The sequence below is a fragment of the Mizuhopecten yessoensis genome, unplaced genomic scaffold (assembly GCF_002113885.1).
Source record: "Mizuhopecten yessoensis strain PY_sf001 unplaced genomic scaffold, ASM211388v2 scaffold8381, whole genome shotgun sequence".
NCBI lineage: Eukaryota > Metazoa > Mollusca > Bivalvia > Pectinida > Pectinidae > Mizuhopecten > Mizuhopecten yessoensis.
The window spans coordinates 792,607-810,007 of NW_018407519.1; the positions used below are offsets into that span (position 1 = coordinate 792,607).

The 17,401-nt window shown below is 35.0% G+C and overlaps 1 protein-coding gene across 5 annotated transcripts in view; it reads left to right on the forward strand.

Moving 5' to 3' along the window:
• The first annotated feature begins 230 nt into the window (after positions 1-230).
• Positions 231-17,401, forward strand: part of LOC110455794 (serine/threonine-protein kinase Sgk1-like) — a 67,168-nt gene continuing 49,997 nt past the window's right edge. Inside the window, exons 1-3 of one of the 5 annotated variants that reach the window (XM_021506163.1) lie at positions 231-397; positions 6,383-6,524; positions 13,295-13,378. In XM_021506163.1, coding sequence (XP_021361838.1) covers positions 381-397; positions 6,383-6,524; positions 13,295-13,378 — 243 coding nt within the window. In that variant the 5' untranslated portion in view covers positions 231-380. Of the gene's footprint in view, positions 402-1,656; positions 1,812-6,367; positions 6,525-13,294; positions 13,379-17,401 lie in introns of those variants that run through there. The other 4 variants (XM_021506165.1, XM_021506166.1, XM_021506167.1 and 1 more) reach the window with 4 other exon arrangements.

Consider the following 17,401-nt stretch of genomic DNA (forward strand, 5'->3'; position numbering starts at 1 on the left):
TTTAAGTCTGGTGTTAGGGCCACAGGAAACTCAGGCTACTGCATTGTATATTTTGGCTGAGACGTATGTCCTTGTGGAGTAAGCCATGACTAAATCTATGAAAGAGAATCGGCCCGAGTGCAGTTCTCTGTGGAACACCTCAGATTCAGCGGGAACGATTCCCTCTACATGATCATAGAGTCGCCTCACTGGTACCGCACCGTACCGCTGCATTTACGGTCTAGCCATTGTTGACAAGTTATCTCCAACTTGTTGAAATTGGTCAATATCATAAAGATATAACCTGCAAGTCTGTACCGGGCTGTAATGAACACCGGGAAATTACAGGGTCAACGGCAGTGGGCGGAGCCGCAGCAGATCTAGACCACAGTGATGATGGCATGCCTTTCTTCAATAGGTTTGTACGTTATCATTTTTATCTGCACGTGAACTTCGACATATGACATTTTATAAATATCAAGAGTTTGCATATTTGCGTGTGTGTGTGTATCACCCGCTTTGTGTGTTGTAAAGTGGGTGTCAGACGTTTCGCCCCAAAACCGTAACGCCCCAAGCAAGCTGTAAAGTATATATTTGTACAATTACGAACATAAATTGAGAGGGACGTTGGGCGTTCAAACTGCTGAAGGATCTATATATATATTTTTGGCATAAAATGTTCAGATTAAGGTTAAAAGTCTGTATAACCTAGACAATACAACAATTAATGTATTTGTAATACCACAAATTTAGATATAAACCTAATTCCGTGGTAATACCTAAAAAAGAGCAGCCCTTTCACAAAGTTTAAAATGTAAAACACAAGCTTTTTTTGCCTGTAAATATATATTCACAGATCTAGAGATTATAAAGTTTTGGTATCACTATTCACTGTCTATTTAAGTTTGCTTTATCTTTGGTGACTGAATATAAGGAAAATATTTTTTAGTGAATCCTCTTTAAATGTTACCAACTCTCCAGTATTTGAAAAAAGTAGTATTCCAGATCATCCTACAATCATTTAATGGCTTCTATCCCTTTTTCTCAAATGACATTGTAACAGCACAATGAAGTTACTCCTCTAGACTGAGTATTTCTGTCAGCTTAACAGCTAAAAAAAATGCATGAAGCGTATCTTTCATATTGAACAGGGACACATCTAAAGATAGTCTAGTGTTGGAAACTAAAATTAGGTGACTGAAATCTTTTTCATTTGGCCTTTGACTTTTGTCCTGTTAAGGCTTGGTCAGAATAAAGCTTACATAGAATCTGCTACTAGCTGAAGTTGAGGCTGAACACATAGTCTAATGTGTACAAACATGGCAGATTATAACATAATCTACTTTACACCTGCATTGTTGACTTGTATCATCCTGAGCATTGGTTGACAACTTATTAACTGATCCCTGTTCTATAACTTGGATAAATACAGAACCTGGTACACGGTGATATAATTGATTGCATACCAATTAAGTACATGCAGAGCTATTTATCCTTATTTATCACTGATTACTTTTCCCCTAAAAGAAAGGCAATGCATACATGTAAAATTGTAATTTATTGGTTGTGGATAATGTGTTGTGCCACCATACTTTTCCTTGTTTATGATCTGGCTGTAGTTACCCTGACAGATAACAAACGTGGGTTTATCATTGTGAGCTATCTCAGTCATCTATACAAATGTTTGACTGCACACTTACACAGGGTAAAGTTCATAACAGAATCTTTCCTCTAGACACCCCCATTTTGTTGTGGACCACTGACTACAGTGTTCGGGTACTGGTAATTACTTTGACAGCTGGAGACTACAGAACAACAGTAACACAGAGCTTGTAAGTAAATCTATACTAAACTTCCTGATAGGTAGAACTGTTTGATTGTTTTATATGTATATGCCATTGAACACCGATAACTATCATACCTTGTGTAGAAACCTTGTAATCTGATTGGTTAAGAAATGGGTGAATATTTCAATGTAACTGGCCACTTGTTTTACACCGAGGAGGAAGGATCCTTCACACCAGGTTTACATTCCAGATACTGTTTTATGTGCCAAAATGTGTACATGTTTCATATTGGTGATTACTTTTTTGATTACCAAAATATTTCTTGGCTGTTAGTGATGTTTTTGTTTACTTCCTCCCTCCAATCTGTGCGTCCGTTAATAAATATCATCTTGCACATTTTTTTCTTCCAGACAAAAAACACAGCATATAGGATGTGTATTTTGCATATCTCCACAGAAACATATACATTACATATATGTTATATGTGGCTAGTACATACAAATTGTATTTAGCTACCAATATGAATTCTACTGCCTTGTCTACAAAGACCAAATTTTACAAACTATAACACACCTTTTATCAATACTCTATATCATAAATTGTAACTAAAATCATACTTATATATTTTGATGAACATAGATTTTAACTAGGCCAGCTCTATCTCAGGTAATTTCACAGCCCAGGTAAAACCACGACCTAGCATGGATACCTGTGGTTGATAGCATACAGTGCCTTACTAAGGCAAAAAACTATACATTCCCAGTATATAGTATTATACTATAGATTCTTGACGAAAGCCATTACCTCCAGAGCATGATGATCAAACTCCATCACTTAGATCCATATGAAACGACACTTTCAAGGTACCAAATGAGCAGGGATTAGGTGGGGCAAAACAGGGATTAGGTGGGGCAAAACAGGGATTAGGTGGGGCAAAACAGGGATTAGGTGGGGCATAACAGGGATTAGGTGGGGCATAACAGGGATTAGGTGGGGCATAACAGGGATTAGGTGGGGCATAACAGGGATTAGGTGGGGCATAACAGGGATTAGGTGGGGCATAACAGGGATTAGGTGGGGCATAACAGGGATTAGGTAGGGCATAACAGGGATTAGGTTGGGCATAACAGGGATTAGGTGGGGCATAACAGGGATTAGGTGGGGCAAAACACAATGATTATCCTCAGACAAATTACATACGTCTGAGTGGTTTGACTATGAGCTTCACAATGCCGTAACCTTATCAAACACATGTCTTACCTGACAAATTCACATGTCATTTATATATCAAAACAGTATGCTGAGATACACCACTTAGAATAGTATGACAAAGGGAGGTAACTCCTACGAGCTTACAAAACCTTAATATGAATCAAACACTAAGAAAGTCAGTTCTACTTATGGTTATTAGAAGAAGTTGTTTATATAATGTTAAATGTTAACTTTAAACAAACCAAAGTTCAAAGGATGAAATATGTTAAAATATTTAAACAACATCTTACATTCCATGAAGTCCAGACTCATAATCTTTTGGCTATATGTGATAGCTTGCTTTGTTCAATGGTTAATAGTGTTGTTTGAATGAATGACCTTGACCAACATTCAAGGTTGCAGGGGCTCATATAAACATAAAAAAGATCAGAAAATGAGGAGGATCTCCAATGTTTATTAAATGCACTGTCAGACTGGTGTCTAACTAATCATATTGTTGTCAACAGAAGTAAAACGAAAGTTGTGCATTTCTGGAATGCGGCTACCACCTGGTCTCAGTATCTACTTAATTGAGGTGATTTGGACATCGATTTCTGTGACAGGTACATAGGACTAGTGCTAACGGATACGCTAGATTACGCGGTAACGGCCAAATGTGTAGCTCAATCCGCTAGCTGTGCTTTAGTTTTACTTATCTCTAGATTCAAAGCCGTCGGAGGGCTTCCATACAGGGATACCATGGTGTGGTCAACCATAAGTTATGGAGCGGATACATGGGGAACAAAGGATTATACGTGTATTAATGCCATACAGAATCGGGCTGGACGCTTCTTTTTGGTTGTTGGTAAATATACTCCAAATGCTGCAGTGGCTGGTGAGATGGCCTGGGAGCCAACAACAGTAAGACAATGGAAGTGTGCGGCTTCCCATTGGTATAGACTTAATAATATGGATAATTCACGTATCAATTATCGCGTCTTCCAGTGGTGTCGGAGAATCTCGAACCGGAGTTGTAAGAACTGGCATTTTAGATTTTAAAATAAATTGGAGGAACGTTCATGATGCGATGAGATATTCTAAAATCAAAATTCTAAAATCAAAGCATGTAATATGGTCCAGGAAGCTATGATGAACATTTATAAAGAAAACTGGTTACAACCTTTACAGAATCCAGTGGGCCAGCGCAGAATGGGAGGAGTAAAAACCTACAGTAAATTCAAACTTTCTTATATGTGTGAGCTATATGTGAAGTCGCCTCTTACTAGGGGCCAACGTAGTGCACTCGCTAAATTTAGATGTGGGGTAGCTCCACTGCGCCTCAAAACCGGAAGATATGAAAACCTACCCGTGATGAACAGAACATGTAGATTTTGTTAGACCAGGTAGAGGATGATGAGCACACACTTACTAAATGTCCAGATTTTGACGATATACGTGACATTTTATATGATAGAGCTATAGAAATTGATAGTGATTTTCTGAAATTTAGTTATGAGGAGAAGCTACACTTTGTCTTATCAAATGAGAACTGTGCTAAATATAGTGTCAAAGCTCTAGCAGCTATTCTTAAATGTCATGATAATTTATATACAAGCTAAACACTTGTGTGCCTTCATCACTACTGCAGTAAATAATCATAATTACGATCGTACTGATTGTCATTTTGCTACTAACTATAGGCTTATATATATGAAATGTAACTGCATACTGAAATAAATTAAAAAGAATATATTTATTTCTATACTTATTTACGTATACTATATTTCAACTAGAGTAAAGAACAAGGTTAGTTACAAAATATCTTTATTTTACAATCTTCTTCAATTCGTAGAGCCACACCACTTAGGCATTTGACTAAGTTCACTTTCGGTTTTGAGGGCTGAAAAACATCAGAAAATATGTATTCTGTTTATGTCATGTTTCGGTTAGTATCATGTTTTTCGCTGACAAATGGGAAGTGATATTAAGCGAAATCTACTGTATCATTGATTATTGTGCATTGAAGTTTGAGATTTCAATATAATTTTATGGCATGTATTAGCTTCTCTCTTATAGCCTTTTAAAGCAAGTTTCTTTTAAGTGAAGTGCTTTTACATGCATTTAAATTATTTCTAGTGTCTCGTAACTCTTTTAGAGTGGCTTGCGTCATTTGTTTTATGTATATTTTAATGTTTCATTGTATATATGTATGCGGAAGTTAAGACTTTAATACCGGTAAACTATCTGTATTTGTATCTGTGCATAAATACAAAGAACTTGTAAGAACTTTTAATGAACTGTGAATATTAATATTAATGGCCTGTATTTATTTTGAAGCTTGGTAGTGTTAAGGGCTATAACCCTGTTATCAAGTAGATAATATTGATCCTCATTCAAGGCCACAGGGGTCTTTCATGAACCTTGATGATTTGAGTACTATATATTTGGTGTGTTTGTTGGTGGTATAAAGGGCTATCAATTGTTATTAAATTATACCTTGATCCATATTCAAATAGCGATGAACATAAATTTAGTTTTTATGTGTTCTTTCCAACTGTTTAAACTATGGGTTTCACAATGTTTTTCAGTATTCCAAGAAATTCTTAGAATCTCATAAAAATTCAAAGGACATTGGACTATGATTTAAAATGTTCAGCCAAGCTTCCTGGAGTGAAGGGCTCTAAAGTTAAATATTTTACTATACGATAAGTATATTCATGGTCACAGGTTAAATGTGATAAAAAATATCCAAGCAAATTTCATGATGTGATTGCTATGGAGCTTGCTCGAGTAAAGGGCTATCAAATTATTGAAACCACTTCTTCTGTTGATCAATGATAACTTGAGTAGGATATTTGGCCTGTAACTTGCTCGGGGGGTGAGTGGCTATCAGCTTTGTTCAAATAAAATACCATGACCTGCATTTAAGATTGAAGGGGTTAATTGTGTTCAAATATTCAAATGACTCTTTATTACAAGCAAGCCTGGAGTCATAATATTTTGAATGACAATTATCCAATATTCAAGGTCACAGCAGTCAAGTGAAATTTTAACTTCAAAAAGCTTCTTCTTGAGAACCATCTTGCCATGCGTAATGATACAGCATATTGATTGCAGAGGTGAAGGGATATTTAATTTCATGTTTGTTCATATAAATAATAATGCTTAAAATCAAAAGCTAATATGAATACTGTAAACCCAGTTTTGATTGGCTGATATCAGTAGTTTAGCTAAATATATTTTGCCATTGCCATAGGAGAACAGCTGTGATACAGGTTCCATGGACCTTTTGATTGATGAAAATTGTAAATGGACATGTTGTAATCAGACAAAGTGTCACAGTAGGAGATATGTTATACATTTTGTACTTCATGCAATTCAATGCTTTTTTTATCTTCTGTATTTGTAAGCAGGTTATGACCTAGGTCAACCATGAGTAATGAAGCATTGGCGGGGTCATTTGACAAACCCAGGACAGAGTCAGGAGCTGGAGGTGGGGCAAAGTCTAAACTTACCAGTGTCAGCATAGCAGACACACAGACCTGGGAAAAGGAGAAAAAATATGTGGTGAGTTGGTATGGGGGTTGCCTCCCTTCTCATTTTCTTTCTGATAATGGCCGTGGTTCTCAATGTGTATATTTCCTAACATTTCTTAACATTGCAAGCCTTTAAGAAAGTTTTGACTTAAACTTCACTTAAGGCATTTCCTTTTTCAAGGAAAAGGGATGTTCTATTTTTGGTAAAGATTATGATTACAATAGGAATATCTGTGGAAAATAGGATAAACATATAGGATTTGGCTATATCTTTAAAAGACTATCCTTAAGTACAAATGGAAGTATTTCCACTTTGTTTGCTGTAACCATTGTTACATTTTTACAAATTATCCGTGGCCAAACAGAAGTTGAGGATGTATAAACAAAGCCTGGGAATCATGTTTGATGAGAGGTACAGCCAGTAGGGGAATTCTACAGAAAAAAATCCTTTAATTATGGCTTCATCAGATATTTGATTAAAACATACCTGGACCAAAGTATTTCAGTTTTGTATAGAGGGAGGCTTTCAGTGACAGATATTGTGGGCTGTTAGTTTAAAAAAATTGATAGATTCAGGTGACAAACATTAATTTTGATGGCTGCGAGTGACAAACATTTGGTGGCTGCAAGTGACAAACATTTGGTGGCTGCGAGTGACAAACATTTGGTGGCTGCAAGTGACACACTTTTGGTGGCTGTAAATGACAACAATTTGGTGACTGTGAGTGACAAACATTTGATGGCTGTGAGTGACAAACATTTGTTGGCTATGAGTGACAAACATTTGGTGACTGTGAGTGATAAACATTTGGTGACTGTGAGTGACAAACATTTGGTGGCTGTGAGTGACAAACATGAAATGGCTGACAATGACATGTTATCATTATAATCTTCATTCTGGAGGAAATAAAGGAGTATATAGTTAGTTATGTACACACTAAAGTAATGATACCCTTGTACTCTTTCAATGTCCATGTATGTATATATGTAATCTTCATTTTGGAGGAAATAAAGGGAATAATAAAGTGATTGGCCTATTTACAAACATATAAATGTACTTTCATATGACTGATGTCAATCTGGTGTGGTCAATGCACTGACCATACCTTGACCTTTATACTGTACAAGCTTTAATCATAACAGTCATGTAATGGTCTAAGAAGATTATAGACCTTTATTCAATTGAGTTGAATAATATCAGCTGTCAAAGAGATTTGTGTTTTCAAAGCTTTGTACTTGTATACTTACTGACCGGTCAAACTCCTGGACACAACATACCTGGTACTTGGTTTCAAATGGTTGTGCAAACACATTTCTATAGGAATTGGACACAGTTGTAACATGCAGGTCTCCTGTCATTTATTATAGATGTAAAGAATAAATTGCATTCATACCAGTTTGAATGTTACAAAAACCTATTAGATGAATGTATTTTACCTTCTAAATGGTGATAAAGCATCAACAGCAAGGACCCTGTTACAGTGGACTTAAGTTTATATTTTGTTTATTTTGTTTACATGTTTCGGTTGGCTAAGCCAAGCATCATCAAAACCCGTCACCAATTCTGATGACGTTGGCCTAGCCAGCTGAAACAAGTAAACAGCATAAAACATTAACTGTGACGGCATCCTTGAATGGTGGTGATGCTCCATCACTTGATTAGTATTTGTTGTATTTACTGTTTTGTTTATAAGTACTTCTTTTGTAATCATCTCCCATGATTGTTCCAGTATCCATTTCAGATTGCTGCACTTTCAGTTAAAGTTAAATCAAAATATACTACATGTCACTATTATTATGCTCCAAGTCATTTTCTACAGAAAAATTGCATTTAAATCACATGTTGCAATGTATTTTACAGTATTGTAGCAGTTTGATATTTGAGTATTTGAAAAACAAAAAGAAAAGAAAAGAAAAATCTACTTCAACTATTACTTCACAGGAAATATGAATGCACAGCATCAAAACGAGAGGTTAATACTTGATATGGGAAGTAACTCTGAGCCAGGAAAACTCTCCTGCTATTTGTTGCTTCATTCTCTCAATTCCTCTGTGTATAAGGGAGCACCCTTTAAGGGAAATGGTAACATTGCACAGATACAATTGTAAAGAAGAGTTCCGGTCAGAGGTTTTTTACTTCTAGATAGAAGATGAAGCACACAAAAGGAGTTGTATGGCTTGAGTAAATTCCTGTGTCAAGTTTTTTTTCATAGCCTGTAAATAGCACACTGATATGACTTGTTTTGCAATGTTAAGGTCCCAACTTTGACCTTTGCTGTTTATTCCTTATTGTTCTGTACAATTGATAACTGAGTTAACTTGAAGACAGATGGCCTACGCCAGTAGTACCTTTTAATGAATTTAACTCTTAATATTTGATATAAAGGACATGTCAGAAAAAAAATGGAATTCATCTTCAATCACATCTCATAAACAATGAGTAATAACCTCTAAGATCTTTCAATGTTATTATAACGTCTCTATAGACAAGCAATGCGAGGACATTCGTTATTTTGATAATAATATTCTTGATTTTTTTTGTATGTATTTTCTTAGGTAAAATTGAAGACAAAAATTATCAACAATGTATCTGTATCAAAGCATTTTGGACTAGTATTAAAAAAACTTATCAATGGGTTTCGTCAAAAATAGTTAAATTTGTTGGTAGTCTTCACCTAAGATAGAGACACTGCTTTGTAGTGGAACTTTCCTTTGCGATTACAACTGTGCAGACTTCTACCCTTTACCTTAAAGATCACATATCTGTACCATAGAGATGTTAGATCTCTGTGTAATTATAACCAGTCATCTGTACCATAGGGATGTTAGAGCTCTGTGTTATTATAAGCAGTAATCTGTACCATAGAGATGTTAGATCTCTGTGTAATTATAACCAGTCATCTGTACCATAGGGATGTTAGAGCTCTGTGTTATTATAAGCAGTAATCTGTACCATAGAGATGTTAGATCTCTGTGTCATTATAACCAGTTGTGTTATTATAACCAGTAACCTGTACCATAGAGATGTTAGATATCTGTGTCATTATAACCAGTAATCTGTACCAAAGGGATGTTAGATCTCTGTGTCATTATAACCAGTAATCTCTACCATAGGGATGTTAGATCTCTGTGTAATTATAACCAGTAATCCGTACCATAGGGATGTTAGATCTCTGTGTTATTATAACCAGTAACCTGTACCATAGAGATGTTAGACCTCTGTGTCATTATAACCAGTAATCTGTACCATAAGGATGTTAGATCTCTGTGTTATTATAACCAGTAATCTGTACCATAGGGATGTTAGATATCTGTGTTATTATAACCAGTAACCTGTACCATAGAGATGTTAGATCTCTGTGTCATTATAACCAGTAATCTGTACCATAGGGCTGTTAGATCTCTGTGTTATTACAACTAGAAATCTGTACAATAGGGATGTTAGATCTCTTTGTTATTATAACCAATAACCTGTACCATAGCGGTGTTAGATCTCTGTGGTATTATAACCAGTAATATGTACCATAGGGATGTTAAATCTCTGTGTTATTACAACTAGAAATCTGTACCATAGGAATGTTAGATCTCTGTTTTATTATAACCAATAACCTGTACCATAGCGGTGTTAGATCTCTGTGATATTATAACCAGGAACCTGGACCATAGAGATGTTAGATCTCTTTGTTATTATAACCAATAACCTGTAACATAGAGATGTTAGATATCTGTGTCATTATAACCAGTTGTGTTATTATAACCAGGAATCTGTACCATAGGTATGTTAGATCTCTGTGATATTATAACCAGTAACCAGTAATCTGTTCCATAGGGATGTTAGATACCATAGGGATGTTAGATATCTGTTTTATTATAACCAATAATCTGTACCATGGGGGTGTTAGATCTCTGTGGTATTATAACCAGTAATTTGTACCATAGGGATGTTAAATCTCTGTGTTATTATAGCTAGTAATCTGTACCATAAGGATGTTAGATTACTGGTTATACTGACACAGAGATCTTACATCCCTATGGTATAGATTTCTGGTTATAATGACACAGAGTTCTTACATCCCTATGGTATAGATTAATTACTGGTTATAATACCACAGAGATCTAACATCACTATGGTACAGATTAGTGGTTATAATAACACAGAGTTCTAACATCCCTATAGTACAGATCACTGGTTATAATAACCCAGATATCTAACATCTCTATGGTCCAGGTTCCTGGTTATAATATCACAGAGATCTAACATCACAATGATACAGATTACTAACTATAATAACACAGAATTCTAACATCCCTATGGTATCGATTACTGGTTATAACGACACAGAGATCTAACATTCCTATGGTACAGATTTCTGGTTATAATGACACAGAGTTCTTACATCCCTATGGTACCGATTACTGGTTATAATTACACAGAGATCTAACAGCCCTATGGTACAGATCACTGGTTATAATAACGCAGATATCTAACATCTCTATGTTACAGGTTATTGGTTATAATAAAACAGAGATCTAACATTCCTATGGTACAGATTTCTAGTTGTAATAACACAGAGATCTAACATCCTTATGGTACAGATTACAGGTTATAATGACACAGAGGTCTAACATCTCTATGGTCCAGGTTCCTGGTTATAATAACAAAGATATCTAACATCCCTATAGTACAGATCACTGGTTATAATAACACAACTGGTTATAATGACGCAGAGATCTAACATCTCTATGTTACAGGTTATTGGTTATAATAACACAACTGGTTATAATGACGCAGAAATCTAACATCCCTATAGTACAGATCACTGGTTATAATAACCCAGATATCTAACATCCCTATAGTACAGATCACTGGTTATAATAACCCAGATATCTAACATCTCTATGGTACAGATTACTAGTTATAATAACACAGATATCTAACACCCCTATGGTACAGATTATTGGTTATAATAACAAAGAGATCTAACATCTCTAAGGTACAGGTTACTGGTTATAATACCACAGAGATCTAACAGCCCTCTGGTACAGATTACTGGTTGTAATAACACAGAGATTTAACATCCCTATGGTATCGATTACTGGTTATAACGACACAGAGATCTAACCTCCCTATGGTATAGATTTCTGGTTATAATGACACAGATATCTAACACCCCTATGGTACAGATTCCTGGTTATAATAACAAAGAGATCTAACATCCTAAGGTGATAGATTACTGGTTATAGTAACACAGAGATCTAATATCCCTATGGTATAGATTACTGGTTATAATAGGGATGTTAGATCTCTGTGTTATTATAACTAGAAATCTGTACCATAGGGATGTTAGATCTCTGTGTTATTATAATCAGTAATCTGTACCATAGGGATGTTAGTTTTCTGTGTCATTATAACCAGTAATCTATACCATAGGGATGTTAGATCTCTGTGTGATTATAACCAGTAATCTGTACCATAGGGCTGTTAGATCTCTGTGTTATTATAACTAGAAATCTGTACCATAGGGATGTTAGATCTCTGTGTTATTATAACCAGTAATGGTTTCGGTTTACACTATCACTAACCCCGTAGCTAAAAGTTAACACTTAGTAATGTCAACTTTAGAAGTGTTCTTTCACATGAAATAATTAGATATTCAAACACAAGAACAGTTTAGTAAATTTCTTGCCTGAAAAGGTCAGTTGATATGTTTGAAATTATATCTGACTACTTTACTTTAATTTAATTCATGCATTAATTAGGAATAAAGGATCACCAAATTTAGGATGCAATTCCTCAAGTCACCGCATTCCATAGTTCAAGATTTGGACAAATCAAAGTGAAGGAAGGTGTTGACTGATTGAATGATTAGCATTTATGTTAGATCCACCGGTGTGTCCGGAGTGTAATGGCACTCAGTAGATAAACAGGGCTAATGGCAGGAGAAAACATGTTTATGGTGGATTCCACACTATTGTACATGTGTTGTAATAAAAACGACATGTGGTTGCAAGATCTGTACAATTATCAGGTGAAACAATCCATCGACTCAGGTGCTTATTTAGGACAAAACACCTGGGCTTACCTGTGTGTTGTCCCGTTAGCTTAGTATGAGAAAAGAAGTGTAAACACAAGGATTAAACACCAGGTATATATATAGAGTGCCCAGAAGCTTGACCAGTCAGCAAGTACAAAATTACTGATATGAAAGTTCAAGGGCATAGAAAACAGCACTGTCTCTTGATAGATGGTATTATTCAATTTCAAGTTATTGTACTTCTACCATCTAAGACCATTATGTGACTCTTATCGTTAAAGTTTGTTGTTACAAGTACAGGTCATGGCCAAGCCTGTATATTGACCACACTAGTCTGACGTACCTGGCTATGAATCAGCTGATCAGATATACACAGAGACTGAGCAGCAGCTAACAGTCATGTGTTAGAAACATGCTTTCTCCTGGGAAGTCCTATAGGTGTAGTGATATCTGTGTAAAGGATCAAGATTAACAGTTCAGTACCTGGGATGTATTTGCTGGGATTTCAAGTGATTGTGAAGTGATACATAGACTTTACTCATAGACACAGTCCTGCACACATTTAAAACGTGCCTCTGTTATACTTACCAACTTTGGGTTATCTCCCTTTGTTTTATGAATTACGATGGCGGCGGAGGACATTATGATTACTGTGCTACCAGAACTCTCTGGACGTTCCAGATCTTCTAAAAAAAATGAACGAGACAATTTCAAACGATCGCCAACAGCATTTTGGAAAGTGATGAAGCATGTCTTTTCTCTGCAGGTGTATAAGGTGCTAGTGAGAAATGGAGACAAATCGTGGTTCCTGTTTCGGCGCTACAATGAATTCTATGGACTGCATGAAAAAGTGAGTACATAAGATACAAAAAAAGGTTTAGGACATTCAATAAACTAATGTTATTCGCAAAAGAAGAATGTTTTATTAAAACATACCAGGTTTTATTTTAACATGTGTGTAATCTTTGCATAAGCAACAGCCTGCCATCACAAAATATAGAAATAGCTAAATACTGAACTATTGTATGGCGGGTTGTTGCCTCCTTATTACTGCTACCTGACCATCAACACTCCATTGAATATCAAGTCATACCAACCATGAGACCATCGACCAATTGACTGGCCATGCATTGTCCATTATGTGTTTGAAATCATAGCGAGCTGGCTATTTGCACAGTAAAGATGGCCATTTCAGGATACATGTTATAATAAACTTAATAAAGAGAACAGAAATCACAAAGACAAGCAAGATTTGAGAACTTAACAACCTTCTTGACTTACATTTGAAGGATTGGCAATTGCCAACTCCTGGATAAAAAGAGGGAAAACCATTTTTTGTCCCCTGAACAATACATGGACATCAGAAATATGTTGCCTAAGTTTACAACTCAACTTATTGCCATCTCCATGTCTGTTTTAAGTCTTATCATTATTTTTTATTGTCGCGATATCCCAATTTTACCTTGATTTACCAGGTGTTTTGACTGTGTGTCTTTATCTGAAAACCTTCAGCAAATATTTGTTTGACATTCACATGTTGGGTTTATCATTTATAAGCAAGTTGATGAAATTAAAAAGCAAATTGTGTACCGGTAATAGCTAAAAATTAAAGACGCTAAATATAGAACCTGTGATTTTGTATAGAACCTGCAGAATTTAAGGTATGCTAAAAATGACTGATATACAGTTTATCATACTGGTAACACAGGACACAGAATACAGACACAACTGTATATACATTTATAAGAAAACCACACTATGTATTTAATTAGCAATTGCTTAGAGTTGTGTTTATAACATTGGACTTGTATGGATGTATCACCCATGCACTTTATCTCTATGTTGCCAAGACAACATCTCACAATATTTTCTAATTGTTGTAACATCAGTTTTGATCTTTTTAAGACTAAAATATTCCCTGGACACAGATTTTGAAAGCTGGATTTTAGCTCACGAATGCCCAAAGTGCCTGTGAGCTTATGAGATGAAAAGTGCCTGTGAGCTTATGAGATGATAAGTGTCTTTTCTTTGTTGTCTGATATCCATCTGTCCAGCATCCAGCATCAGCTGCTTCTGGAAATGTTTTCTTCTTCAGCATTTAATGGCTGTAAGCGTTATAAAAATGGACTTTTGACTTTCTTGGATAAAGGGGCAATCAGAAATAATGAGTCAAACTCAAGGTCAATGAGGTCATATGTTTTTAATCACGATACTAGAGTAACACTATCTGTGGCCATAAGTCTAATAGTGAAGGGATATCAAAATTGTTTACGTAAATAACCTGGACCCACATTCAAGGTAATAAGGGTTAAATGCATTAAAGTATTCAGACAGCTTCTAAATTGTAATATTGAACATGTAGCTTGGTTTGATGAGGGGATCCTAAGGTTTGTTTAAATTAATGACTTTGACACGTTTTCAAAACCACTTCTCTGTAAAAGATGAATGGACTTGTCATATATTTTACACACAAAGTAATAAACTGGAAATGAATGTCTGCCAGTAACAAATAGCAACCTTGACAGTTTTGACAAAACATGTTCTTTATACAAAAAATACTCAAAGCAGTATATAGCTCCTAAGTTATTAGTTCCACTTTTTTCTACCTATATTTGGGTTGAGGGCTATTTCCGTTCTGGTAATAGAGTTTATGTGTCATATACAAGTCAGTTAAGAGGCATTGGCCCTAGTAACATCTTGTTGCATGCGAGATCACATACCTATGATATAGATAGTCTGACTGAAATCCTAGTTTTATAATGAATATTCCTATACGCTGATCCACTTAATGATGCATACATGATCCCTAGCTTACATGAAGGATTATCATTAAGTTAGTATATATACCAGAATCACGGTGTACAGTTTCAACTGATATTATTCAAACACCTTTGTAAATGTTTAGTAAATGAAATGAAGAGCATTGTACTGCATGTTATATTGGAATATGAAAATAAATGGATTTGTTTGAACATGTATTTCAGAAAGTTTGTCCTTTCATTTTGTCCTGTTACCATACTAGTAATGATCTAATAAACCCTGTTCACTGTCCAATAGTGATGAGCTGATGATCGATTATAATCAAAAATCGATTTGTTTGCCCTTTCCGATTCCGATTATCGATTACAAATTCCATTATCGATATAATCGGTTCTTTATTTAAATCAAAGTGTTAAATGTTTTCAGTGTGAAAGTTTTTATTGAAAGTCTATTATTCTTATGATTTTTGCTGTATGATTGATAAAACTGCATAAAAATTGCTTGAAAACCATTCATTATAAATGAACGAAACCTAGAGTATAGTTAACAACTCTGTCTATTGATGTTATGGTAGTGTATATTTAACAACTCTGTCTATTGATGTTATGGTGGTGTATAGTGAACAACTCTGTCTATTGATGTTATGCTAGTGTATAGTTAACAACTCTGTCTATTAATGTTATGATAGTGTATCGTTAACAACTCTGTCTATTGATGTTAAGATAGTGTATCGTTAACAACTCTGTCTATTGATGTAATGGTAGTGTATAGTTAACACCACTGTCCATTGATGTTATGGTAGTGTATAGTTAACAATTCTGTCTATTGATGTTATGGTAGTGTATATTTAACAACTCTGTCTATTGATGTTATGCTAGTGTATAGTTAACAACTCTGTCTATTGATGTTATGCTAGTGTATAGTTAACAACTCTGTCTATTAATGTTATGATAGTGTATCGTTAACAACTCTGTCTATTGATGTTATGCTAGTGTATAGTTAACAACTCTGTCTGTTGATGTTATGGTAGTGTTCTCACTTTATTTGGGTATTCAGTCCCTGACCCCCATAAAATTATGTACCGATTATGCAATCGATCATTGATCGGTTTACTACTTCGATTACAAACCAATCATCGATTATGATTTTATTTTGATTGCCCATCACAACTGTCCAATAACAGACTTATATCGGAAAGGACAATCAATGTAATCTATTGTCGGCATTAAGTTATTAGAGTTGATCAGATTCAAACATAATTGAAGCTTGTCTAGTACACTAAGAATGAATTATACTAACAAACAGGGAAATGTTATTATTACCAACTAGGCCCATAAAAATATCTGTCGTACAATAATTTGAGAAGTTTGACTAAAATGTAGCAGGTTTTAATTGTACATATGATCACAGTCCCTGTAAAAGTGGGGGGTCACTTGTTTGATCCCTTGATTTGGTTTTTCATTATGGTGCCTGTGAAAATATAAATATTTTTCAAATAAGTATGTGCTTGTTATGTCTCTGTTCTGAATAATTTCAGCAGTTGTTTGCAATTAATCTAAGGTATGCATCAGTTTGAAATGTAAAATATTTCTTACAGTTCAGGTAAAGCTTTTAAATGATTAGGACTGCTGTGTATGATTCATTTCTAGGATTTAAAGCCATCGATCAATTTTACAATTAATGTGAAAAAAGAATCACATGTTTTAAAACTTTTAAATAAGTTCCTTGGGCAGACAGATTTTAATTACTCTGTTTTGCTTGCTCATCGTATGACATTGAAGCTTGGATATGTGTGTAGGGCCCTCACAACTGTCGTTACCTGTCAAAGTATGCCTTTGTCAGTATGTTAATATGTGTCAGAGAAGTTCAATTTTTATTGGGGCAGTTGTCAATTTTAATAATAAAAATGTTAACCATGTGTTTTCCTGATTGAGATTTTTTTATCAATCGTCATTCATTTCTCGTTATCATTTATGATTTGTCCAGGTAAGGATCCCCGTACCACTATCAGAAACTGTAACTTTTATTTCTGGCATCACTGTGGTATGGCTTGGATAAACTATTTCTGAATGGATAACTGAGTAGATTTTTTATAAAATAATAATAAAGACGA